This window comes from Nicrophorus vespilloides, unplaced genomic scaffold (genome assembly GCF_001412225.1).
Source record: "Nicrophorus vespilloides isolate i.1.1-1 unplaced genomic scaffold, Nicve_v1.0, whole genome shotgun sequence".
Classification (NCBI taxonomy): Eukaryota; Metazoa; Arthropoda; class Insecta; order Coleoptera; family Silphidae; genus Nicrophorus; species Nicrophorus vespilloides.
The window spans coordinates 555,928-583,250 of record NW_017100108.1 but is presented as its reverse complement, the minus strand read 5'-3'; the positions used below and the strand labels follow the sequence as shown (position 1 = coordinate 583,250).

General features: G+C 31.5%; 1 protein-coding gene across 2 annotated transcripts; it reads right to left on the bottom strand.

The window, feature by feature from the left end:
* Window positions 1–24,089, bottom strand: LOC108568332 (ecdysone-induced protein 78C). 2 transcript variants are annotated; one of them, XM_017929339.1, is made up of 7 exons: window positions 23,869–24,089; window positions 21,900–21,979; window positions 3,071–3,195; window positions 2,587–2,728; window positions 1,721–2,238; window positions 1,482–1,661; window positions 1–1,211 (listed from the first exon to the last, which is right to left on the bottom strand). In XM_017929339.1, the coding sequence occupies exons 1-7, from the start codon at window positions 23,928–23,930 to the stop codon at window positions 1,020–1,022; spliced, it is 1,299 nt and encodes a 432-aa protein (XP_017784828.1). In that variant the 5' UTR covers window positions 23,931–24,089; the 3' UTR covers window positions 1–1,019. The 2 variants fall into 2 exon arrangements, with proteins under 2 accessions (XP_017784828.1, XP_017784829.1); XM_017929340.1 differs by lacking the exon at window positions 21,900–21,979 and having other exon boundaries at window positions 1,020–1,211.
* Between the last annotated feature and the right edge of the window lie 3,234 nt (window positions 24,090–27,323).

Below are 27,323 nucleotides of genomic sequence, written 5' to 3'. Positions count from 1 at the left end.
CAAATATCAACTGATAAAGTCCATCTATATACTTCATCCATATGAATACTTTAAATTGTGGTATACTCGTTCAATTATTTATAGGAAATTTTCGTAATTATTTACACATCAATTATGATTCTTGTCAAATGCAAAACGGAAGAAGTTTACATTTTATTTATCAGTTGATAATATCGCCGTACTATTTTGTATTTACTATACAAATGCATTAAGCAAATTCACTCGTTCCTATGACAACTATTAACAGATAATAGATTAACCGGTCTTATAATTATTAAAACAGTCAAATCAAGACGAATAACTTCAATTGTTTTTTTTCTATATAATTTATTGCTCTGATGAAACTATACAATCAACAACTATTTTGATAGATTTCATATATTTAAATAGAAATTTTATAATAATAAAAATAATTTATTGTATACATGTACATGTTTGTACATGTATATTGACCGCAGTCTTTCCGTCCAGATATTTTATATTATTCGTTTTAATTTCAATTATTTTAATGTCAGTTGTTATAACGTGACTCATTTAAATAGTTGAACAGAGTGGTTTATTTTTGCACTGTATTATATATATTGCTATTCATAAATTATTATTATATTTTTTGTTACTTTCTTTTGGACGGTAGATAGACCGTCGAAGAAACGAAATGGAAGTTTGTCCATTAGATGACACCATGTATATAATTATCTTTTTAATGACTAAAATAGTGGTCAATGCTTACCTAGACCCTGTAATCTAATTGATTCGAAGATGATCTCCAACTGATAAACAAATTTCAATTTGAGCAAGATGTGGCATTTAGAGCGCAAGTTGTCCTATAATTTAAGTAATTCAATAGGGTATACAGTTCTTTTTCTCTTGCGAGGACGATGGTCGAAAAATAAAATCGCGAAGCCCGTCGTTTTTTTTTACATAATTAATAAAATAATTAAACAAAGTATATGAAGATAAAAAAACATAAAGTGTACATTTGCGTCACTAAAAACATATCACTGGTGGGACTACTTCGGTCATTGCAGGTCGTCCTCGCACTTGGGAATGTCGAATATCTCGGCGAAAAGTGGCGGCAGACTCAGCTTCACCCAATTTATCCGGAACCAATCTAAATGCGCCGTATGCTTTGCTCCCAAGTTTCTAAGCTCGGGCAGTTTGATTAGCAAGTTTGAAAAGAGCTGAGGATCATTCGCGTGATTTCGGCCAACCTAAATATATCACAGACAAATTAGTTGATTTATCAAAAAGTAGTCTGGTCATAGATTTAGGTGTTGATTACAAAGCAAGAAAATTAAATTCTTATGCAGTTCATCTGCAAAAAACAATAAATTTATAATTTCCATTGGAAATTGAAGTTTACTCGCTACAGCTCTACAACTTGGTTGTTTAACAAAAATTTAAGTTTTATGTTTAGGAAGCAAATTTTGCGAGAAGAGAACCGTGATTCCACTGTAGTATGGTTTATTTTAATTTCTTACCTGTACTTTGAGAGCTTCCATCAGTTTATCCTGGTGATGTTCAATTGATTTAACATCGGTGATTCCAGGTCGATCGCCGGTCAAGAGGACAACGGATGAAAACAATCCTAGTTCCATGTCATTTAGTGAGAGTGCATTGAAGGTGTTCGCGAACTGTATCACCGATGATATAAAGTCACTCTGAAAAGAAGGGCAGCATAAATAGAACAGTTTAGTTAAATAGAAATTCGTCGACTCACATCGTACATAATTTCTAATTGCTGTCTCGTGACCGTAGTACCATCGTCGAACATCATCGACGTGTTCGTGGTGAGTCTGGCGACATGGCTGAGCCAAATTTCGAAGAAACCGATTTTAATGAGTATCAACTGATCGTCCTGGCCCAGATCACAGAAACCCGGCACCCGCTTTGCAAATTCTACCACCCTCTGTACGCTGGGCGTAATGTTAGTGGCGAACTGCTGCCATAGCCAGCACCTCTGGTATTCCAAACTCTCCGCCGTCGACGAGGCAACCTCGTTATCTTCGGGACTAGTTGGTGGTGGTTGAGCAAGTGGTTTCCTCACTAGATTCCGGGTGTGCTCTTCGGTGTAGCCGCAGTTTGCGTTGTGGGCCTGCGACACCGTTTGGATCACATCGTAAACTGCAAGCTGCTTTGACTCCGAATCCGATTGGTCGGCGTCTGTGGTTGAAACTCTCGAAGATTCGTCCGTACTTCGTTCTCTCGACCTCTTCGGCACTCGTCCATATCTTACAGCTAAAAATAGTTAAATCAAATATTATCGTTTATATATTTTTTTTATATTATTTAAATATAAATTGATAAGTTATTAAGCGCTTCAATTATACGTTGTTCTGCTAGAATCTAGTTTCAGCACTGCATATGATAGGTTTCTACGAGGCGAGGAATAAAACTCGAATGCGCGTGCTTATTGTTCTTAGAAAACGTGCAGGAAATTGTTCCATGCAATTTCATGGTCAACGACGATCAATAATAGCAACAAAAAAGATAATAGCATCAGGATCTTAATAATAGTTTTTCGTAATTCTCTTTTGCGAATCTATATTTCTTATGTTTTAGTTAATAATATCAAATAATACTTACAGTCTCTTGACATTCCGACGGCGAGGCATTTCTTAAACCGACAATATTGACACCTATTCCTATTCAGCCTTATTACCAGACATTTGCCATCTCTTAGACATCTGTATTCGATTTGTTTTTGGATACTTCGCCTGAAGAATCCCTGTACAAAGAACAAATAAATCAGCATACTTTGTCGTCGAGTGATAAAATTTTCTCTAATTCAAATTCTGCGCTGACGGTACAAGTTAATAAGTACAAATAATAATATAAAATAAAAGAATATGCATAAATCTCGGAATTATTGTCGCATCAATGAATGGGACAAAACCAGATATAAAATGCAAGGAACGAGTTCCAACTACAACGGCTATCGAGAGACGCGCAAAAAGAAATCGAATGATCGAAACTGATTTATTCCTTGTACCGTTAGCACAGAGAGTCAAAGACAAAATGATAAGGACGTAAGGGACGTAGCATGTGACGCCTCGCATCGTCGTTGTACCTTGCATCCTTCGCAGGACGTCACTCCGTAATGGTATCCCGATGCCTTGTCGCCGCAAACCTTGCATGGCACGAAGGATTTTGTCGTCGATGAGCTGTTGGAATCGGCGGCCGCATAGTGTTGTTCTACAAGTAAAGAGAAGAAAAAGGATAGATTTTAGGCGCGGTCACTGTCACTGCTGCAACGCCAGCGGAGTTTCCGTTATGGTACTCGCGTGTCTTCGCATTTTGATATTCGCAATCTCGATACATTTTACCGGGAAAATAGCAGTAAAACCGACAGTATTGGGAATATTAAATGTCCTCAGTTACTGGGAAGAGAAACAAAAAGCCATGTCGCGTATATGGATAATAACGAATCGCATTGCGCTATAAAGAACGGACAAAAACTCTTTGCAGAGAAATAATAGGACAACTTCCGCAAAAATTATAATTATAATAAACAATGTGTACTGATTTTAATCTGTAAAAAAATCGCGATAAAATGCAATACAAAATATCAATATTGAATAAACAACCCTTCAATTTTGATAGTCTAAAATAGAGATTTCAACCTTTTCTTTATCCCACGGAACATTTGAACCAAAGAAATAAATAAAATCTAGGAGCACTTTGGGTGCTGATTATAACCAGTTTTCATTCAATAAAAGAGGATTGCCAGTATTTTTTTAATATTTCATATAATTAAGTTCCTTAAAAATCCATATCAAGTGAAAGACAAAAATGTTTTTTTTTGTCTAGAATTACCGGACGATTTGTTGGCAACCCCTGCTATATAATAACAATATTTCGAAACGCGTATTTTATGTCATAATAAAAAAAAATAGACATAACTGATTATTAGATAATGATCAGCATAAATAAATATTAATAGTCGCGGGAACGACGTGTAAGTGTCTCATTAGCGCAAATAGAAGAAAAATAACTCAGGGAAACAGCGGGCCGAGTATATGCAATTTATTCGCATTAAAAGGCAACGAACTAATAAAATTAGGGGGTGGGAATCTGTTCGCATTAGGTGTTAGAAAGGCAACAAAGTTATGTTAATTTCTTGTTCGTAATAATAAACCTCGCAAATGCAGAGCGCGTACAGTGACGTAAAATGTACACATGCACTGAGCTGATCAAATTGCAAGTATTCGCAGAAAATAGATCGGTAAATTTCTAATATTATAATTTTACAATGGAATGTATTGTAGAAAAAAAAAACGCAAATGAAATCATAATGTTTCGAATAATAACTTTTATTATGAAAAAATAAATAAAAAACTAAATATAATTATTTCAAAATTTAATGAATAATATTTAAAATATAAACAAAATTATATATCCGAATTATATTTCGCATTTGATTGCTTTTTTTGGAAAGGTTTGAATCGTTAATCTTAATAAATTTGTTTTTTCAGATGAAAACTCCGAAGGACAATTATATTCGATTGCCCTAAAACAAGTAATAACTTTTCTTCTTCTGGCATTCTATTTTTCATTGACGACTTTATTGTTACAAACCTGTTAGAAATCAAGAGATTTACAATAATATTTCTTGCAGCAAATTTAATTTTATCAAAGACTATACTACTGCATTTTAAATATATTTAATTTATTTACAAATTAAAGTACATGTTGTTGAAATTTTTTAAAGCTAGAAATAAAATATTGAGTTATAGGGTTAAAGGTCGTCGGGGAAAGTTGCAGGCAAGAGAAGCAATGTGTAACACAGCGAAATTGCATGCTCGAAGGTTAAGTTCACGGACATGCAAGGCAGCGAGCAGAGAGGTCTTATGAAACAAGGCTGACGGGTGTCCAGTTTTGCATTATATAACGCGAGAGCTCCTCGGTCTCTGTTTATTTTCCATTGATAAAACGCATACGACGACAGGCGGTTACGTAAAAATCAGCTGATTCTAAAGCAAACAAAAAAAAACAACAAACGCATCTACTCAAAAAAAGAACACAGTTTGTTTGTTGTCAGATACAAGAATTTTCGACAACAATATTTTGCAAAATAATCTTGGAGAAAATAGTATCGTCTGAATTTCGAACATTTAATGTTACGTGACAACCTAAGTGAAGTAAAATGCTTTGTGCAGTACAGGTAAATGCATCTCATGACTGCACCTCAGTACACACATAACATTCAACTGAGAAGTCTCTTTATGTGCGAGAGAGATAGAGTGAGAGAAACGGGCAGAGAGAGAGAGAGTAAAGCCTGGAGCCTTTAGCTCGGATCAATGCCACCAATGCTACTACCCAACATGGCGTAACATTTCAACTAGGAAGTTACTTACATATGTACGTACGTACACTTCTAAAAGGAAATTATTACTATTTACATCGGTTGCGGCTATACTTCCAATCCCATTAGCTTCATCTAATATTCACATGTTTGTAGATGAGATGAAAAGTCCATTCTTATCAACGAACTTAAATGGATACCACCTAATGTATTCAAGTGCATTTGAAATTGTCAATTATGCAGCACGTTATTTTACATTTAAATGAAATCAGAAATCCATTTGGTCGATATTATTGATATTTATGTAGTGCGAAGAAATTAGATAACTTCTAATAAAAGGAGTACATCTGTGAAAATCAAAAATAAATCGAAGAAAATTGAAAAAATAATCACTCCGAAATATCAAAAATCTCTTTCATCGATATTACCGAGGTATAAGGGACAGATGCGGAAGAAAACGGTCTTGCATAGTGGCGGCATGCAGAAAGCGAACGTAAGCAGTGAGTTCTTATATAATTCAATTTTAACGCTTTTGCAGATCGAATTATGTTCATTCCCGTTCAGTATTATTGCTTGTTACCTCTGAGCGCACCGCATTCACTTCTAGAGAAAATCATATTTCACGAAATTTTCGCTCACCCGCTTTACGCAATGCACTTACTGTCACGGTAAAAACCGATCTAGAAAGTAGACTGAATCCCAATCACCGTTTATGCAGACCATGTAAGCTCCTTCAGCTCTACATATTATAATAAGAAAACACTAACCGAACTGAAATACCGAGGAAAAGTTTTTGAGTAATGTGAAACTGATATAAGGGACTGGGAAAATAATTTAATAAAAGCTTCGGGGTCCTCTCTGTATATCTTGATTTCTTCCTTTTCTTGCATATGTGTTTATAGGCATACTCTTATGCGAGATAATGTATACAGCTTGCCGGACATGGTACCTCAATGATGACGGTATTTAGTTATAGAAACTGGTTTTTAAGTCGCGTTCTGGCCCCAAGCAAGCGATTCTCTATAGGCCAATGAACCATACGAAAAATCTTTAGGCGGAATTTTACTCTCCTCTTCGTGCATCACATAAATACTACACCGCAGCGATTTCATCATATTATATTCGAAAAAAATATCTTATACACGTATTAAACTTCGTGTTTGTAGCTGCTGCATCAACTACATCAAGCAGTTCTTTTCCATCGTCTATTTACCACTCTATCTCTCTATCACTTAACTCAGTATTCTGTCAAGGACTTTCCCTATTTGAACGCATCATGCGATAGAACTTATGTGTAGAGGCGATAATACGTTGAAGAGCCATCCATAGTATTAAGCTGAAAGAAAACCATGTAGAGTTAGCAACAACCATCGATCCCACACAACACATTCGATGTGCTGTTCCTTCCGCATTTTCACTTTCTTCCTTTTGTTACAAACTCAAAATATATTATGCCGTCATTGCTTCCTTATTACATCTATAAAGATTGAAATAGCAAAAAATACGTACTTACAAATACATCAGACAAAAATATGCTATGAAATGAAACAAATCTAAACACTCTTTGAACGAAATAAATGTGAAGAAAATTCAACAACAGTTGAATAATAAAATTGAAATTAGTAAAATAAATATTATTATATATTACAAAAATGAGATGAAAATGTAAAAATATGAGAACAAACAACTAGAAATTGTAATATAGTAATAAATTTTAGATTTTTTTTTAATGAAATTCAAATATTTTGCAGTCATAGAAATTGGATGCGTTCCACTTTGTTTAAAGGTAAAAAAGCAAAGACTAAAATGTAAATAATATTTAACTTACATACAAAATGAAATCACGTTTTAAAATATTAGTGATAAGGTGATTGTTTGTGCTTTTTTCTATTTCATTTGACAATTTACTTTGCCTATACAGAGTTATTTAGCAATAACATTTATTTCTAAATCAGAATCATTTGCACTAAAAAAAAAACGTTTTCTATGTCATTTAATTACCTTTTGATATATATGGTTGTTGACATCGTTACTTTGAAACCTATTGACTGAGACATCTGGATAACTTAATTTCTGTACAACTTTTAGTTAAACAGTATATGACTGTATAATTATTATTAAATACAGATTAATAAATCTATTTGATTTTTTGTACTAATTTAAATTGCATTTCTAACATTATAACGAAGAATATGAATATAAAATAATATTTGAATAATAACAATATTTACTTTTAGGTAAGGAATTTACAGCACTATCATTTCTTATATTGAATAGAAACTATTCATTCTAACATTCATAATTTTAAATATAGACCGCTGTCACTTTGCCAACTTGTGATAAATACCATGTATACTCTTAATACCACACAGATAATTTGAAGGGGTGAAGGATCTCTTCAGACAGTTATAAAGCAAACACCTTCTAACAAATATAGGTCCTGGCAGTTTAAATAAGTGTACACAACATTAATTATCACTTCAAGAAATCGAAATTCATAACAGCAATATTAATGCTAAAATAACATATTTACTGGTTTAATACGTATTTTAGAATATTCGAAAAATGTTTTTTTTTTTGCAAATTTTTGTCTATATAATAATATCATCTACATTATACTTATAGTATAAAACTTTATTCATAAAGATAGATAGTATAATACTTTATTCATAAAGATATGTTGTTCATGGCTTAGTAAAGAATACCATTTTGAAATTTAAAAATATTTATATTTTTTATAAATAAATTTGGTATCCAGGTCTGGAGATGTGTACGGCCTGGCGATGTCTTGATAGATCTCAACACCCTTCCTATTGGCCAATTCTGGACGCTTTTCATCTAGCGCCTGCATCAAACTGGTCAATTGTTGACAGTATAGGTCTGAATTGAGTGATTGGCCCGATGGGAGCAGCTTATAGCGGAGGAATCTCTTCCAATCCCACCAAACACAGAGCAAAACCTTCTTGGTCGTTAATCCGGGCTTGGCGATTGTTTTGGCCGTCTCACCGCGGTTGGACCACGGTCTGTTGTTCTCGTATGTGACCCATTTTTCATGGCCAGTCACCAACAGCTTCAAAAATGGGTCGATTTCGTTACGTTTCATCAAAGACTCGCAAACATAAATTCGCTCCAAAAGGTTTTTTTGCGTCAATTTGTGTGGCACCCATACAGAGCTTTTTCTTAGGACCAGCCTTATGCAAATGGTTCCAAACGGTTTTCTGGCTAATCTTGAGTTTCTGGACAATAAGTGCTCGCTTGCCGGTCCGACTCGACGATTTTCATGATTTTATCAACATTTTCGACGATTGGTCTACCAGAGTATGTCTCATCTTCGACGTTCATATTACCAGAATGGAAGCATTGGAACCAGCGCTTTACTGTTGCATTCTATACTGTATTGGGACCATAAACAACACATTTTTTTATTGGTAATGGTGCTGAAAAATGTATCGAATTTTCTCTTTTTTTTACTTCCATTTTAGAACGCTCTAACACACAACTCCGTTCACTAAACACAAAACTGTCAAATAATTTTTTTAAAGCGTTATTTCGCCTTTAAGTCGCAATATAGAATGACAAGCCATCTAACAAAAAGGCTCAGAACTTTTTACTTCACTCAATATTTTGATTATTTAGTTTCAGTTAAGCGACCAATAGCTGATTGTATGTATCTATACAACAAATTACGTTTTTTATTAGTTTTAGTTCAAATGTACATGCTACCTGGTACATGATTATATTTGTATAGTCACATGTTCTTGTAAAAAATTTAAACTCTATTAAAAAAGTTTAAATATAAGTTTTCATGAAATAATACAGAAACTCGACAGTGGAATTTTTGGTAAAAGTTTGGCTTTTTGAAAACATTTTATATAAAAAAACATTGATTTAATTTTTCTTTAATAAATTTCAGGTTTTTTAATATGGCACTATAATTTATTTATTTATGATTATTTTTATAATGGTTATCGGAAATATTGTTGAAGTTTCTTACATGCGTGTAGAATTAATGATGTTACAGAATTAATGGGCGATGATACACTATTTTCTGAATAGGAAAACGTTTAATTTTATAACAATCATGATAATGATTGATTGGTGGCTAAAGCAATAAAAGAAATATTATAATAACTTTCTAACTATTTCGAATAAAGAAATAAAGATCCAGTCACAATAACTTAAATACCATCCCGTGTGCTGCATTTTAATTTATATGTTAAGCATATAAATGGCAACGCTTCATCGAACGATAATAACGACGACACATAAATTGTAATTGGATTAATCTAACCAACGAAGGAACAGTTGTAACGATACAGTTGTAGAACGTTGATAAACTTTCACCGAAAAAAATATAATGCAACACTATTTTGTTAATTTTTCAGATATGGACTTTTTAAATATAATTTACTGATATGATACTTGTTTCTATTTGGGAAGAAGAGGCTATAATATAAATTCGTGGGGTTTCCAACGGAAGGGCAACTTTGATTTTAATTATGGCTTCTACGCTGTGTATTTAAATGCAAGTTGTAATATTTCATTATTAATTAGGTTATTCGTTTGCAATGGCTTCTTTTTCAATAGTACCATGAACTATCTCTGGAAAATACAATTCAAGTAGCGGAAGGAAAGAAGAGGTAAAAATCTCTGAAGAGCGGTCTTAAATGAAGAGTTACAAATGCAAACAAGAATATCATAATCAAATTCTGAAATAAAATATTGTCATATATTCATTAAAACTAAAATTACTTTAAAGTAAAGATGCGAATTATTTTACAAATTTCCTGTTCAAAGCTTTAATAGTAGTTTATAGTGAAGAAACCAATATTGAAATATATAACAGATGTAATTTAAAGTGGATGTTAAACAAAAAACGAATCGACATAGAATCAGGTTTTCTTCTGTTATAATTAAGACTAATAACAGTGATTTGCGAAACCGGCACTAAGCTTAGATCATTTCTGTTGTGGTTCTCATGTGTTTTTTTGTAAGTTGAGTGTAATTATTTATTGTCAAATAGAAACGTCAATATTTTTAGAAACAATGATAACTAAATCTCGTAATGTGGTTGGCTTTGTGCTGTCTTATGCCCTCAACACATCCGTCCAGAGACAAATAAATTACATTGAATGTGTTTATACAATGATGTGTTTCTCCTATCCAGCAACCTAACTCAGCAAAGACACCAATCAATTTCTTAAAAAAAAACGTCAAACACCTTTTGAATTTTCTAATTTACGCGTTGCGATTACTTTTTAGCATGAATACGAGGTTAAATGCTTCATCGATCAATCAACAATTAAGTTCATCGTCGGACATTCTTTATTGTTCGTGCGAGTATGTTTGGTGAGCGAGAGTATGATTAATGCCAATTGGTGAAACCTTTTGTTATGTGTTTTGGACTCGGCCTGCTTAATATTCTCTTGTCGTGGCCTCACAAATCGCCCGCTGTTTTGCCCAAAAAGTTTATTGAACTTTTACGAGTGCGAAACGAATTCTCGCTTTACTTTAAGACGCGAATTACTTTTTCATAAACTTGTATTCTATTATGCAAATATCGACTGATATGAATAATTATATAAATTTTATGAAAATAATTAATGAAGTTGTCTATACAATATGCTTATTATATTAGAAAGCAACATTTTCGGGAAAGCAATATATTTCAATTCAAATAATGATGAATGAATTATTCATGAAGAAATTACATGTTCAATGATACCTTACATATTTCAAAATTGAGTTTTATTATATTAATTGGGTTCGGTTCAATATCTGCGTAATTTCTGCGCTGGCCACAGGTTATGCAGGCACGGCACAAAACGAGATTGGCGGAAACTAGTTTCGAATCGGGACAGCAGAAGTGATTTGTTCAATTAATTTGATAAAAGCTTAATTAAATCAATAATTACGTATCGCTGTTTGAGCTGTCTGCGGGCACGCACACCCAACGATTAGATAAGAAATACGCGTTTGGCGCCTTTTTCGGATATTGCTAAAAAATGCGGGAAAGTGTTCGCATTCTCACTCTTTTCTACATGAAAAGTAACTAGTTATATAATTAAGTTCGCAAATTGTAAACCGTAAATTATTTTAGTTTTATTCAAGGCTATTTTAATACTGTAACTTGCAAAACAAAATAAAATAGACAATATTACACACAAAACAAAAAAAACACATGAATTACAAATGGGTAATGAACCTTCCGCCCTAAAAAAAATAATTTGGTTTCATTCAATGAACCATTTTATAATTAAAGCGTTATTGTTTTAAACATTAGGTTTACCTTATCCAACAGATAAGTCTTAGAATATTAAATATGCACTTGCATATTGTATCGTTGTATCTATTGGCTCGCTTAATTAGCTTTTATGTGAAAAACGTCAAGAGTTAACATTGCGCGCCTTTCGTATTAACGTGTAAAATTTCCATAAAGTCGCTTGAAAATGCAATGCAATTTCGATTTAATTAGAGACATATTTTTATCTTCGATTTATCTGTAAATTATGCTGAATGGGTATCTTAATGCGATATCAGCTCGGTTCAATTAAATAGATTTTATCTTAATTGAGCGAGGAAACTAGACATATCGATCAGTTGAAGATAAAATAAACATTAAAAGTAAATTACGCGAATTCTTCGTTTTAAATGCTGCTACGTTGCACTTAAGGTTCGCTTTAATATAAGTGTAGACAATTCAAGCAGTTTCGCTGCAGAATTTTATTAATTTCTATTAACTTTAAAACACGTTCTACATGTTACTTTATGTAAAATACTCCTGTATATTTGCTTCGAAAAACAAGTTTAGAAGATTAGATTATAATATATAATTTAAGTCCTACGCAAATTTTGATATCTATCTAGATGGATCAATAAATAAATTTCGAAAATATCAACGAATAAGATTTGTGAAATTTATTACATGCAAAATATTATGGGGTTTTCAATGAAAGATTCATAAAAAAAATATTAGCATCGAAGCCAAACAAAAATGCAAAAAAGCTTTTACCGAAATGTTATCAACAAAAGATGTTGTCATTTATATGAAAACGTTTTATTATTCAGTGAAAATGACCACGATTTAGATAAAATATTATTGTTAAGCGATAAATGTTAAATGGAATAAATTCGTTTATGAAATTTTTAAACGAAAGAGAGAAAAATCGTAAACAATCAAATTTAGAATCATATTTTCAAATATCTTGATATTATATTAATTATGTATGTAATATTAACTTTTTATTTTTAAGTTATTATATTTTAACACTTTGACTTTGTCGGCTTTTAACGCAAGTAGCCATCAACATGTTACAAAAAAGTATTTAATTTTCTTATTATACTATGACCATAATTTTTATCTCTGAAATGGTAGTTTTATATATAGATATAGATAGATATATATGTTAAATAGATTATAACATCCATCAAACAAAAAAGAAGGAACCGAAGACAGAACTTTTTAGTAAATATTCTACTAATTCTATTTCAAATATAACTTATTAAAACTGATTTTTAAACGAACAATTTGAGATATAATTCATATCTGCGTTGGCGATTCATTTATGAACCCTATTGTTTGAGATATAACTGTAAAAATGTGTGTATATTAATATTATGTATGTAATAGTAAGTTTTTACAATATATATATATATTTAGATATGATTGTATAATTGTTATTATTAGATTGGTATCATGTAGATTATTGATTATTACAAAATATTTTATTTATAAATAAATCCGTTCAGAGACAATATGTAGCGAATATCAGTTGTTCGTAAACCGATTATCGATTTAAGAAGAAGTTTAAGGTTCATATCACCACTGGAGCCAGAAAGGCGTTTGTCATAGAAACATGTGTTTGGTGTCAGAACAGAAAAACATTTTGCGAAAGTGTTTGCTGTCCGATTTCTTCGCAGCCCGAACTATTAATTAACTGATTATTATTTTATATGCAAGATAGCTATCAGTTACGTGATACGGTATGTACAATTAGTGTTAACAGTACAAAAATATTCATAGCAGTCGATATTATTATTTGAATTAAAATAGTATTGTAAAAACCAAACGAATGTTCATTTCAATAAGAAACACTCATTAATTTTCAAAGGATTATCGACCGGACGCTTCGTGTCCTTCATTTGTTTAAAGATCAATGTAAGTTCTCATTACTGTTTTTTTTATGAACACACGGAAATAGTAACTTTAAACTTGATATATAATTGTTATTGAACTTGCTTTTAATATTTATAGATATATAAAATCTATAGATTTAAATTTAATTAGTAAATGGCCAGTCAAACTTACATAATAACTATATACTACGTTCATTACATATACAGCAATGCGTCGCATACTACGGGTAATCGGTTTCGTCAATAGGCTGTATTAAACCGGACTAAACGAGGAACTAAAATTATACAAAAATAAATAGTATGAAAAGAGATTTGACTATAATAAACCGATCATTTACATAAATCATTTTGTGGACTTTTTTAGAATTTATTTGAATTTTGCAGTATGATAGGTATTGTTGTATTATGTTATAACTTATAATTTATTATTGTTATTATTGTCAAAAAAATACTATAATGCTTTTAAATTATGTAATATAGATAAAATCAACTATTCGAAAATTTATTTTTAAATAATATAATACGTTTGTGTCCCGATACATTTTGTAATAATTATATGATAGGATAAATATTGGAAATTGTTCTTAAAAGTAAATATTCAATTGTGTATTTGTAAACATGCGTAATTTATAATGTTAATATGATTATAATTATTATAAAATTTGTTAATCGTATAAAATCGAAATATCTTTTTATAAAATATGTATTTAATTAATTTTTCTCTATAAGACTAAAATAAATATTATATAAAAAATTCCTTTACATCATTATGTATAATGGTATATTAGGATAGAAAGACCTATGGCCAATAGCCAATTGGATATAATATTATTTCGCTTTAAAGAGATGTTAAGTTAAATTATTTGTAACGATATTTGTAGAGAAATACATTCTAGCCATTCCATAAAATAATAAACAAATTGTCAATTTTACTGACAATATTATTTATACTTGCATTATATTTTCATTTCAATAAATATAGTAGTATTGAAATTATCAAATATGTATATAAACACAAGATACGGTCGATAGGTGCAAAATCAATAAAAATTGTTAAATTTCAATAGGGCCGACACAAATGTTCTGAGTTAGAAACTCGAAATAAATGAAAAATGCAACTCTAGTTGGCTAATAGTAGTACCATTTGATGATAGAAATGAGGATAATAAACAAATCATTAGAAATATTTCCTACCGAGCAGAAAGATAGTTTGGCTAATAAATATATAAATATTCCTATTTTGGTGTTAATTATATAAATGTGTTTAAGGTTTATCTAATAGTGTCTCGATTTTGAGCGTATATTTAAACTTATTATTAAAAAAAATACCTTGTTTGATAGTGGTAATGGCTGTGGAGGAGACGCCGGGGGGCGGCGATAGAATGAGGGTACTTGTGGGGGTGCTGGAGCCGGCAAGCGGATTGTGCAGAGGGGTGAGTTGCTGCTGCTGATGCTGGATGGAAGGCGGCGGCGGCGATCCGGCTGAGGTCGAGCCGACCGAGCCCGGATCGCTGAAGCCCTGGGTGCTACTGTCCTCGGGGGTGTCGAAGAAGCTCAGATTGAATTCGGAACCCGCATCGAATGAGACATCGGGGGAGATTTTGTCCGGCGAGGGCGCACTGCCCAGGTTACCCGCGAGCGATTGATCGATTTTAAAAACATCCATGGTTGTTGGTGTTGCACTTCTTGAGGTTCCTCTCGTTTAAAATACGGAGCAATGTTAGGTGCCTAGCACTAGGTGATAAAATAATCCATCATTCTGAAAGCGCGTCGCGACGCATAGCCACGTGGTCAAAACTCTTTTCTCGGACGTCGTCTTCAGCGTATTAAACTCTTTCGCATCATCAACATCATCGCCGCGTTCAAGTGATGTTGTATAATCCCGTACTACTAATACTCGCTGTTGGGTTCCTCTCGGACTCTCCAACACACACAGGTAAGTGCCAGTGGAGAGGAGGGACAACATAGTGGCCAAGCTACCGGCACAAGTTCATTGCTCCCCACATCGCATACAACTACTCACACAAGCATACGGCCGACCCGACCATTTACACACTCCGAGCCCCAAACTCACCAACTTGGTTGGGACAAGAAGAATTCAAATACCCTTTTTGCCTTTATCTCGCTGGCACGCCGTCCATTCCTTGCAGGACTCTTGCCAAGGATATGGACCTCCGCCTACGGATCCATCGCGAAGACATCCCCTCGCAACAGCAAGTTCTCTTCGACTTCCTCGGACGCTCGCTAGTTGCGTAACCGACAACATCATTTGCCGGTACCACCAGCCTCCATTAATCAATTCCAGAATCTCGAAAAGTAAGAAAACTGGTTACCAAAGAACGAACCCCTCATTTACCAAAGCCCAAAAACTTCACGTACACACACTCACAAAGACACAACTATAATTTAACCAAATTGGCTAGATTTAATTAAACTAGTTATTACAGTAACTTCAAATTACTTTCACCGATTAACTAACACAAACACGAGTTCAAACAATAATAAATAATAGTAAGGTTTATTGCAACAGTCATACACACATAAATACATATTTATAATTTCGATCATTAAATTGCGTTCTTTGCAATGGACCACTGGCATAAGACTTTCTTCACAAACAAAAAATATTTAGTAATACACTTTTAATAGATACAACATTTTTATAATCAAATTTCATAATCAAACGTGGATCTTAATTTAATCTTCAAAAATTCCACGATTTTCTTCTAATGAAAATGGTAACGTCTTCTAAGTTTATTTATTTATTGCCTTTTGACAATTACATAAATCTATAATTTTATTAAACCAAAAAAAACTATTAATAATTTTGTAAATAAATAAAATCAATCTCTATTTTTGTTGTGACAATTTGTAAATAAATGTAAAGTAATAATATGTATTAGTTTATTTTAGTTTGTGTTACGATTATATATACAGTAACACAAAACTTATTAAGAATGCTTTCGATCTGTGTGTCTGAAAATATTATATAGAGCGTAAATGCGGAATGAAGGAAGGACAGTCGCTGGAGAAAGAGGTAGACGAGTGAAGAATGAACAAAAAAAAATATAGTATATATGAAGCCGAGTCTGATTGATACAGTAAATATGGATTTAAAGATAATTATTATTGTGAGGCAGGAGGAGCGGACTTGATCGCGTGTGAATGAACTTTAGCTTATAAAACCGGTTCCATTTCTCAGAGGAATATCCACAACTCACATACAAACACACGTGTGCATTCTCTCTCCAGCATCATCTCTCTTCTCAATTGATGAACCGAAGCAACCCCATTTTTACTCCTAACCAGTTTCGTTTATTAAATAATAGATATATAAAATAAAGATATATCACGTTTTAATATGTGTCCTTCGGCGAACGAAAATATACGCCAAATGATACTATAGAAAGCTGGGAACATTATTAGGCTTTCAATGAAGAGATTCCCCCTTCTTTCATTTTGGCCGGTCTCTCTTTTGCTCAGGAAAAGGGATGGCACCGGAACAAAGGTTCGATTTCAAGGACTCCCGTTTTCGATATGGTATTACATAACTTTTGTCTCTACAAGGTTTCATTTAAAATTAAAGATGTAAATATTATCCCACGAATACGAAATACTTATCTTTTTTTATTTATCAATATACCTACGACTTACCTAATTAAATGTAAGGCTATGTGATAAATTTTAAGAAATTTCAATTAACGATCTTGAAATATAATCAGATTTGTTTTATTTCATTTTTATTATTCATTAAATTCCTCAAGTTCATAAATAAAATATATATTTTAGATGGATTTTAAACAATAAACTACAGAGAATAGATTAGTAGCTATCAATAATATTCGTAGTATTAAGCAGTCTTTACTTTTGTTTATTAATCTAATAAATTTATAAAATATCTTAAATATGGATGATTAAGAAAATAAAACTACAGATCGAATTGAAAACTAGACATAAACTTGGTCACTTTATGTGTAGCCAAGTCAATTGTAAAAGTATTCTCAACCACATTTTTTTAACTTTCTTTCCAAATGTTGCATCCCAATTTAAGATTCGTTTATAAATTTATTTATTGACCTTATTTTTGAACAAATATAAACTATCAACAAAAGCTCTAAGTTTCTTCCTGGAATTCCCTGGAAAATACTGGAAATTTAAAATAAATTTCTAGTTTCCCGGAAACAAAAATATGCGTGAAATGTTACCCTCTAATGCAGATTAATAGCCGTAGTCAGGAAACACTGTATTTTAGCTACTAGGACTATGCAATAAAACGACGACAGCTTCAAGAACAGAATTTCTCAGTATCCTGATCTCTGACGGACACGAGATTAATTTAATGAAATACGAACATAATTTTTCATTCTTGCAAACATATTACTTGGTGTAACAGAATTATCTAACTAGCTATTAAATTTAAATAAATACAATATCTTCGAAGGATATAATTTTATTAAATTAAATCTGATTATACTTATTTCTTTATTAGAATCAGACATACTTCCTTGGAGAACAGATGATGTGGAAGGTGCAAGAAACAATGATAAAATGGAGGTATTTTTTGTAGCTTTTCTCTCACGATTTATAATTATCGCTCGGTAATAATGCGCTTCCTACTGATGATGCTGTTGATTTGATAGTATAGGATTCATTCTCTTTTTGTGAATGCTCTGGCAGTCGACGTTGTCGAGGTGAACGGCCTCGGTTATTCCTCCTTTGAGCCTCTGGCAGCTCTACCAGCTATTACTATTACTGTCCTCTACACCAGGTACAAACACACACATATACAACGCATGCATACTACATCCAGAATACCATTATATCGTTTTAATATAGACTGAATTGTCTATCTTTGTGCGCACTTTACGCACTTGTCGACGACACCGAATACCAACCACGACTGTCCCTCGTTCAAATGACAAAACGCGGCCACCTACTTACAAAACACATCTTATATTGAAAATCCAAATAAAATCTACAGTATTTTTTATTACAACTCAAATATTAAGAATGTTTAGTTATATTGCACAACGATTAATTCCGCTTATTTATGGAATAATGTAACGAAAGGATTTGCATAATGCATAAATCTATGGATCATTAATTCATAAACAAATTTATATGCAAAAATGCAATTCAGATTTCAAATAAAATAAATGGAAAATTCTATATTGTGTATTGTGAACTAAATTCATATCTAATAAGAGTTAATAAAAACATTTACGTGTTTAATTTTACCGGTACAACTAGAAACAAGAATTGATAATATCGCCGAATTAGTGAAGTTTACATTTTTACGGTACATAAAATATTTACGCACACTTATTACTGGTGCGTAAAGCTTGGGCTTTCAACAGAACTAATTTTGATTCTATTCTTGGTTCCAAAAAATGTTCAATGAGTAAGAAGTAATGTCGCAAAAGGCCTGATAGTATCATATATTTTGGGCAAGAAGCCGGTAATAATAAAACTGTGTGCACAGGCACACACACACGAATTTGTCCATCATCCCTTCACTGAAACCGAAATAATCTGGATAGCTGGATCGATCACGCAGCTTTCCATGTATATATATACATAGGCAGCATTACCGGATACGAGCCCCGGAAATGCATGCGCATGCAACCAATTCAATAAAAGGTGAAAGTAGCCGAATTTTTACCGAAAAACTGTAGCAAATTAGGTGTTTATTCTTAAAACTATAATAAATAAATGTTATTATTATTAAAATAATTATTAGTCATATTCTTTTAATATGTAACTTAATTGTTTAATTAAATATTTTAATTTATATTGATTCATAGTGACCATGTACAAGTTTAGAATTCCTTTTTGTTGTTCTGTAGACCTTGGACGAAGTTAAATATCAACATATGAAATAATCGATATTATATAAGAATTTTATATTATTGATCGAAATTAATATACATATAGTCATTTCGATTAGTGAGCGTCCTGAGGTGAAAAATACTATGGTTAATATGACCAGATTTTAATTTTGTTAAACCGGAATAAAAAATATATTCAATATGTTCTGTAAATGTATTATTTTTCTATTAATCAACTCATTAATTTCGAGGCATAAAATGAATTTATTCAAATTTGAAAGCTGATTATACGATAATCGCTAATACTATGACAATTTATTCTTTCACAGCCATATTCATTACATATTTTAAATTGACTAGTTATTGAGCAATTAAGTAAAACGTGAATGAATGTAAAACATGTGCAGAAAGCTTAAATGTATTAAAAAAGAAAAAAAAAACAAAACATATTTCCAAAATAGAACATTTTTATGTACAAATCAAAATAGTTTTTATAAGTCTAGGTTTACAATTTATAAAGCATTTTTTGTATTTCTATATGATAAAAAATCAAAGTTGGACATTTATTTTGACAATAAAAATTGGATTGTAAAACTTTCTTACTTTGCAGATATCTTCTCCATTCTAAACCAACTAAATTTATTTATGCAAGGAAATCAACACAACATTTTTTCCATGCGAGATAAAATAGAGGCGATGAAAATGGAACTTCGTAAATTAATACGAGGAATAGAATCGAATGTTTTCGACATGTTTCCAAATTATTCTTAAATGATTACAGACAATTATAAACACATAAAGTATTTAATTATAATAAATATTAGCGTTTATATTATAATATTATGAATGTTGTTTTTAGATTTATTTTTATAAATATTATGTTAAGAAAATATTTTAAAATGTTAAGAGGGCCGCGAATATATTACAGGTTTTTAAGAAGGACGCGACTACCAAACGGTTAAGAACCACTGTTTTGCATCACTCGGAATAATGATAAAAATCTGATTTTCTAAGTCTATTCAAAATAATTCCTTCTTCATTATTTATTCCTGAGGACTGATATTGGTCGACTATACATAACAATATGTTTTATAAAGTACATGTTCACACTTTTCGTCTGTTTTTTTTAATTTTTTTAATAACTTTTATTTTTACTGCCTTCACATAATTGGAACATATTTCATTCTTCAAAATATCACTTTTCCATCAAATATAAAGGAAATAGTATGAATTTTTTTTAATGCAGTCATCTTGAAAATATAAAACTGAATTTAATCTGAACCCTGATAAAAGTTGTAATAACAGTGTAAACACACTTGTCTTTTATATCGATTGTTCAATTTTAATTTAATTTAAGAAAATAAATATTAACAATTTTTTAACCGGTCTCAGTCGGTAAGCAGGTTACCTATTTTTCTCGGAATATATAAAATATTTTGAGAAGTAAATATTGAAAAAATCATTGTTTGCATGTGTTACGAAAAGTTATAGAAGACTAAATCTCGACATTTTAGAATACGATTTTACACTTTAATCCTTTTTTATTGAATAATAATTCGGATTAATTAAATGTAACACTGATAACTTAATAATAACACTTCTCCTGAAATTCTAATTATTTTCACTTTTCACAATTAGTATTTTCTATAATTAGTCTTCGTATTCTTTTGCATCGTTGATACTAAGTTATTTTAAAAATACCATTGAAAAGCCGTCATCTTACGAATTTAATAAATTTCTTACATACTTTTTGTCGACATTTTCGAAACGTTTAATTGATAACATCATTACTAATCTATTAAATAGTATTTTCTTCTTCTAGTATAACTATAGATTCTATAGTTAATATTTTTACATAAAATCGCGCTATATCAAGGTAACGTTAAAGGAGGTTAAAGGACTGTATATGTAAGATAATTATTAATTATTTTATGATTGCAAATCTGTTTTATTAAAATTTTCTAACAGTAGTATAATAACTTTGTAAAACATAAATTTGTAATAAAATTTTTCATAAAGAGCAACTAGTTGACGTTTATACGTCTACTATTTCTTTGCAATCCATTAAAATTATAATAGAAAATAAATTGAGATCATCATCGCAATTGTAAATATTGAATCATATCAAAGTTTGTGCATCTTTATCGTTCGCTTCCTTTAAATTATCTTTAGGCAACGTTCAACTGCGCTCGCAGATCATTGAAAAGTATTCGCTTTGCAATTACTGGTTATGAGCATGAATACATATCTAGCAGCTATTTCAGAAATTTCCGTATGCAGAACGATTTCCTATAATTTGTATGTGTTTTTGTGTCGGCGTTGGTACACATTAAAAGCGCACACCGTTTTCTTTATTTATTTATGAAAGTACACATGTTGCTTATTAACAAAAAGTAACTATTATTATTACCATTTTCTCCATTGCATGCAATTGATTAATGAATTATGAATTATATCACAGGTGATATTTATAATTTAATTATAAAAAATATAAACCAGATTTTTTTTCACAAATATATTGTGAATGTAATGAAGTCCCAAAGATTTATTTTTATTTATCATTCCGGAGAATGCGTTGATGTTTGAACAGTTACGCAATTGGTATGAATATTTAAATTTAATTATCGTACCTCTGGTCCTAACAGCTATTGAAGTTGGACTTGATGCCTCCAGGGGGCTGGCTGGATTAGAACTCGGTTCTTGTTTAACACTGGAAGAAATGGTAGATGATGTCGGTCATTAATTCATAAATCAAATATAATTCGTATTAAAAGTAGATAGATTGACCACTCACAAAATTAAATTAACTTAACATAACAGTAGTGTAACTAGAAGAAACATGCACTTTGAAAATAGATATAAGAGTATCAACTATGAGAAAGATAACTAAATATTATTTAGAAAATATTTATATACATCTATTACTGAAACGTACTATAACTATATTGTTTCTTTTTAATAGTCCAATATAAACCAGTGTTTTTTCAACTTTTCTATTTCACAAGTATAGCTATACCTCCGAAGTACACTTAAATTATGATAATGTTTTCATTTTGATATGTACTCTTATTGTGCTTTGAAAGTCTTTCGAAAATAATTTAATTACCTTTAAACGATTTTGTGGCAAACTTAACATATCATCTCAAGGCATACCGCTTGAAAATCACTGATATTTTTACGTCTTTTCTAGATGTTTATTCTTCGTGCAAAAAATATCTATGTGCGTTGAGATCGACCAAATCTGATTTATTGAAAATTTTAATAAAGAAAATACAACCCAATAATAATTTTCTTTCAGATCTATAGCTTTTCAATACAATCTAATGTTTTATGGCCCACTGTAACTAAATATGTCATATATTTCAATACCATAAAGTTAATATAACAATTTTTAAATTTATATGCAGTAACATTTTGCATATAATCGGATCCGTCAATATAACGGACTGATTGAAACCGGACTAATCGAGGACCTAATTACATACAAAAATCAAAAAAACAATTATTTATGTATAAAAAAATGTTTTTTTTTCTTAATTAAAATTTAGTTTGTTTTGAAATTTCCAAACCGGATGAATAGAGAATCCAGACAGATATAAGCTGCATTATGCGATTATAAACATAATGCGCATAGTACGTCTCGGTTATCCCAATATAAAAACAAAAGATACGCATCGGTTTCCCAACATAAAATCAAAACAAACACGCTTCAGTTTCCTTAGAAAAACTGGGAATTAGATATAAGCTTTGGTTGCTTCTTAGGTACTAATTATCTTTAACGACCGAGATTCAACTAGACAACATTAACATTAATATTAAGTTTTAAAATAATATGAATTCAAAATTGTAATAAGTATAATGATTTAGAAATAAATATAATTTTCTAATAAATACATATCGATTTTTAATCAACATACTTCAATAATAAGTTTATTACTTTAAACTGTAAATCAGTAGATAATTATATTAATAATAATACTAAAAGCTTATGTATCATATATATGACACAAAATAATATATTATGAGTTTTTCCGTTTATTATATAAATATTTTTGTTTATCATTGCAGTAAGGTAGAATATGATGATTAAAAGTTTATTAAAATTACAAAGATGTAAAATTGATTTTACGTAAAACATATAATTTGATTGAACTTTAAATAATAGGATATGCAACTGCATGCACTTTCAACTTGATAGCAATCGTTTCTAATAAAAAGTTAGTTCTGTAGACTCAAGTTTAAATCGTATAGTATACAACTATATTTAGTACTTTCATTATTCTATTATTTAAATATAAGACCATCTTTGGGTTACTTGAATATTGAAGGAAGTTTCGTTGGAAGATGATGTATATAAGGAAGTAATAATTAATCCATAAAAGAAACTTTTATGAGGTTACTGCAAAAACACATTAACCCACATATTCCTGCGCCCTTTGCATAATCAACGCAACAGCGAGAATGCGAACGAGGTAGAAAAAAATGGTATTAATGTATGATGATTCATATAAATAACAATATTCGATTTTGGAACCTGCAGGCCTACATAGCATAATTGGAGTCGCTTTGTGTGCATATGTTTTTTTTTGTTACATTTACCTTGTGTAAGTAGAATCTGCAATACTCGTTTCTGGACTTGGCGTGGAGCTAGTAGGCTCCATTTTACATAATTTATAGCTAGTAATTGCGTCATACTAACGACATATCTTCTAGTTTCGAGAGGGTAAAACAAAATTACGATAACATTAAAAAAAGGGGTAGTATGTACTTTCTGTCTAAAGAAATTGGACACCTGCACGGTTTCCTGGCGCGTATAGTACTAAAACTGGCTGTAGCTCTCGCACCGTTTCAAGGGTTGTTCGCTATTCAATATTTCTACCAGTTCGGAATATCTGCGCATGCTGAACACTAGAAGGGTGTTTTGTTCCGTAATTTACACACTCCTCTTCGTATTATTTTCATTTCTTGCTCCCTTTTCCGCGTTTTATTTGCCCGTTTAACCAATGAACAATTATTGTTTACTTTTTTTCTTTCCTGGCTGTTGAAACATATTAATCTCGTTTTATTACAATCCATCGGTGCATATATATTTCAAAATAAATGTTTATAATATTTTAGATCTACGTTGGACTTCCTCAATCTACGAGTCTGTGAGTTTTGATACACTTAACTTGTTACAGGAAATTTACTCTACCAACACGTTAAAAATTATATAACATGTCTATGCATGTACATAGATGAAATATTAGAAATACATTGATATACACAAAATATTATATATGTTGAATTTCATATAATATATAGAAGAAAAAAGGAATATTTAACATTTCACAAATCATTATTGTAGAGGCATAATACAAATATTCAAATAAGTTAAATAATCGTTCTGTTATCGTCATATTTCGCGCATGATGTACATGGAGGTAGACTATAATCTCACATTATTTAAAAATGAACCACGGTAAACATCACATAACGTCTAATCAGAGACGTCGCTACGACCGGTCAATCGGGCAAATGCCCGAGGCCCCAAGTTATGTGGGGCCACCAAACAGTGTTAGTTGAGGATGTCACCCCCACTTTCACAATTTTTTTTTGAAGTTGCCCTCATTCATGCATTGGGGGCCCCATTTCATATTTATGCACTTTCTTGGATTCTCAGTGGAATCTCCTAACTGGGTGCGTGCGGAGAAATCAAAACTGGATAACTGAGGAACAGTCAGAGTTTGGAAACTGTGCTTTATGGATGGTGTTCTGGGCTTGGATCACAGAGTTATTCATTATTAATTAACATTAACAAATGTAATTGGGTATCCACGAGGGTTTTGTTTAGAACAAACTCTTCTCCTTGCGCGCCGCCACTCTACTTTAACCTCTCTGTTTCTCAGAAATGTATAATTTATTTTACGCATCAACCAACCATTTATATGTAAGAGATAAACATTAAAACGAAAACATAAACTAAATGGAAGTCATTAAAAAACTGAAACGAGGATTTGTTAGAAATATCAAATGTTGGTATGAGACATTTTGCTTGAAGATAACAAAAAAGTTTTTAACAGAAGAAATACCAATATTTAAATTTATTTGTTGTTTTTTATGTCACGATATTTTGAGCAAAATTAGCAAAGTGTTGCAAACTTCAACTTAAGCAAAGGACTTCAACATTTAAAACTTCTAACCGATTATTTATGTCAATATACATCTTAAATTGGAAGTGCCACTCAGTCAAGTACAATTTGAATATGACCTAATAATCATGTGGGAGACTGCATGAGATGTCGAGGAAAGCGACAGAGCAGTACTTCTTCTCCTCAAGACTTTTGCCAATAACATCCACCACACGATGCACCTGTTCCACAGTGCCATGTCGCTCACGAAATCCGAACTGATGTTCCGAAATGAGATGACTATCCAACAACCAGGGCTTCAGTCCTCGCAGCAACAGCTTCTGGAACAGTTTAGACCAGAGGTTCCCAAACTTTTTTGTATCATAGACCCCTTGCCATGTTTTTCGGTTTTGGGTAGACCCCATACTTACCTGATATTGATTTTTTGTAAATTTCTAACTGTAGTGAAGTTTAGTGTTAAAAACTTAAAGTAAAAACACATGTTAAATTTTATACATTTATTAATTGAATTTAAATTAAAACTACACAAAATAAAATTTTGTAACTGTTATATAAAATATACGTAACATAAAATAAACTAAGCAATAAGTAAATGTTTTTAGTGAGAAGGATGAACCTGATTCTTTAATAATAAATTATCAACATTTGGCGTCAATTTTGTAAGCTTTAATTTTAAATCTCCTCGGCTAATGATGTCCAGTCTGTTTCTTTTCTTCCCTTGGAGATTGGTAACAGCGCTGAACGCCCTTTCCACTAGGTATGACGATGTATATATATACCATAAGTATAAATATATATATATATATAAATAAGTAACGGGTATGTTGTTTTGTAAATAGGTACTATCAGTGTATGTTGAGATCCACTATCGTGGTCCCCCATTTTCATTTCATGGACCCCCAAATTTTTTCGCTGACGTAGACCCCTGGGGGTCGATATAGACCACTTTGTGAATCACTGGTTTAGACAGTACCGGCAGGAGGCTGGTTTTCCAGGTTTGGCAATGAGTATGATTTGGGCTACCTTCCACTGTCATGGAGATATACCGAGTCTCATGATTGCGTTGAAGATAAGCGTTATTACCCTAATGCCGATACTGGGAAGATACTTGGCGAATGGTCGGATGATAGGTTCAAACTCGTGTCTATGGAAAGGTAGTTATTGGAGATACCTTTTGTTGTTGTAAGTCTGGAGCCCCACATGGTATGCTTCGCATTGTAGTCTCCAGCAGCAATGAAGCGACCATCCAGAATGTCGAAGAACTCGACAAATTGCTCAAGTTTGTTGTTGTGATTCGGTGGGCAGTACATTGAAGATATATTAATTGGACCTCTCCAATCCTCTACAACGACGCTTGTTGCCTGCATGTGCTCTTCCTGAAAGTTCGGCAATGGGTAGTGCTTAATGCTGCTTCTTATTATCAGGGCCGTTCCTGCACGTGCAGTACCATCAGAATGATCCGTCGCAAATACCGTATAAATTGGGATGATGACATGACTTTCATCTGTGAATCGAGTTTGAAATTATGGTATCTGATTATAATTGCAAATGTTTACTTAACAATAAAAGGAGAGTGTGAGATACCTTTAGTCAATGTTCAAAAATTAAGAAAAAATAATGGAAAATAACAATAATTTCATTTCATTGTAAGCATTTCTTTAGTAATTACAGGAAAAAATATTATAAAAATAATGTAAAACTATCATATGCAACTACACATACATTATAAAATAATAATATAGGCTAATTGCATTACATCTTTAAATGTTAGTAATTCTTTTTATATATCATTATATTGCTGTATATATATAGTTATAATATACAGTTTATATTTTATTACTGTGGAATATTAATATTATTAACTAAAGTAATTAATTTAAAAATAAAATTGAATTTAAAATGAGTGTATTGTATTTTGGATTT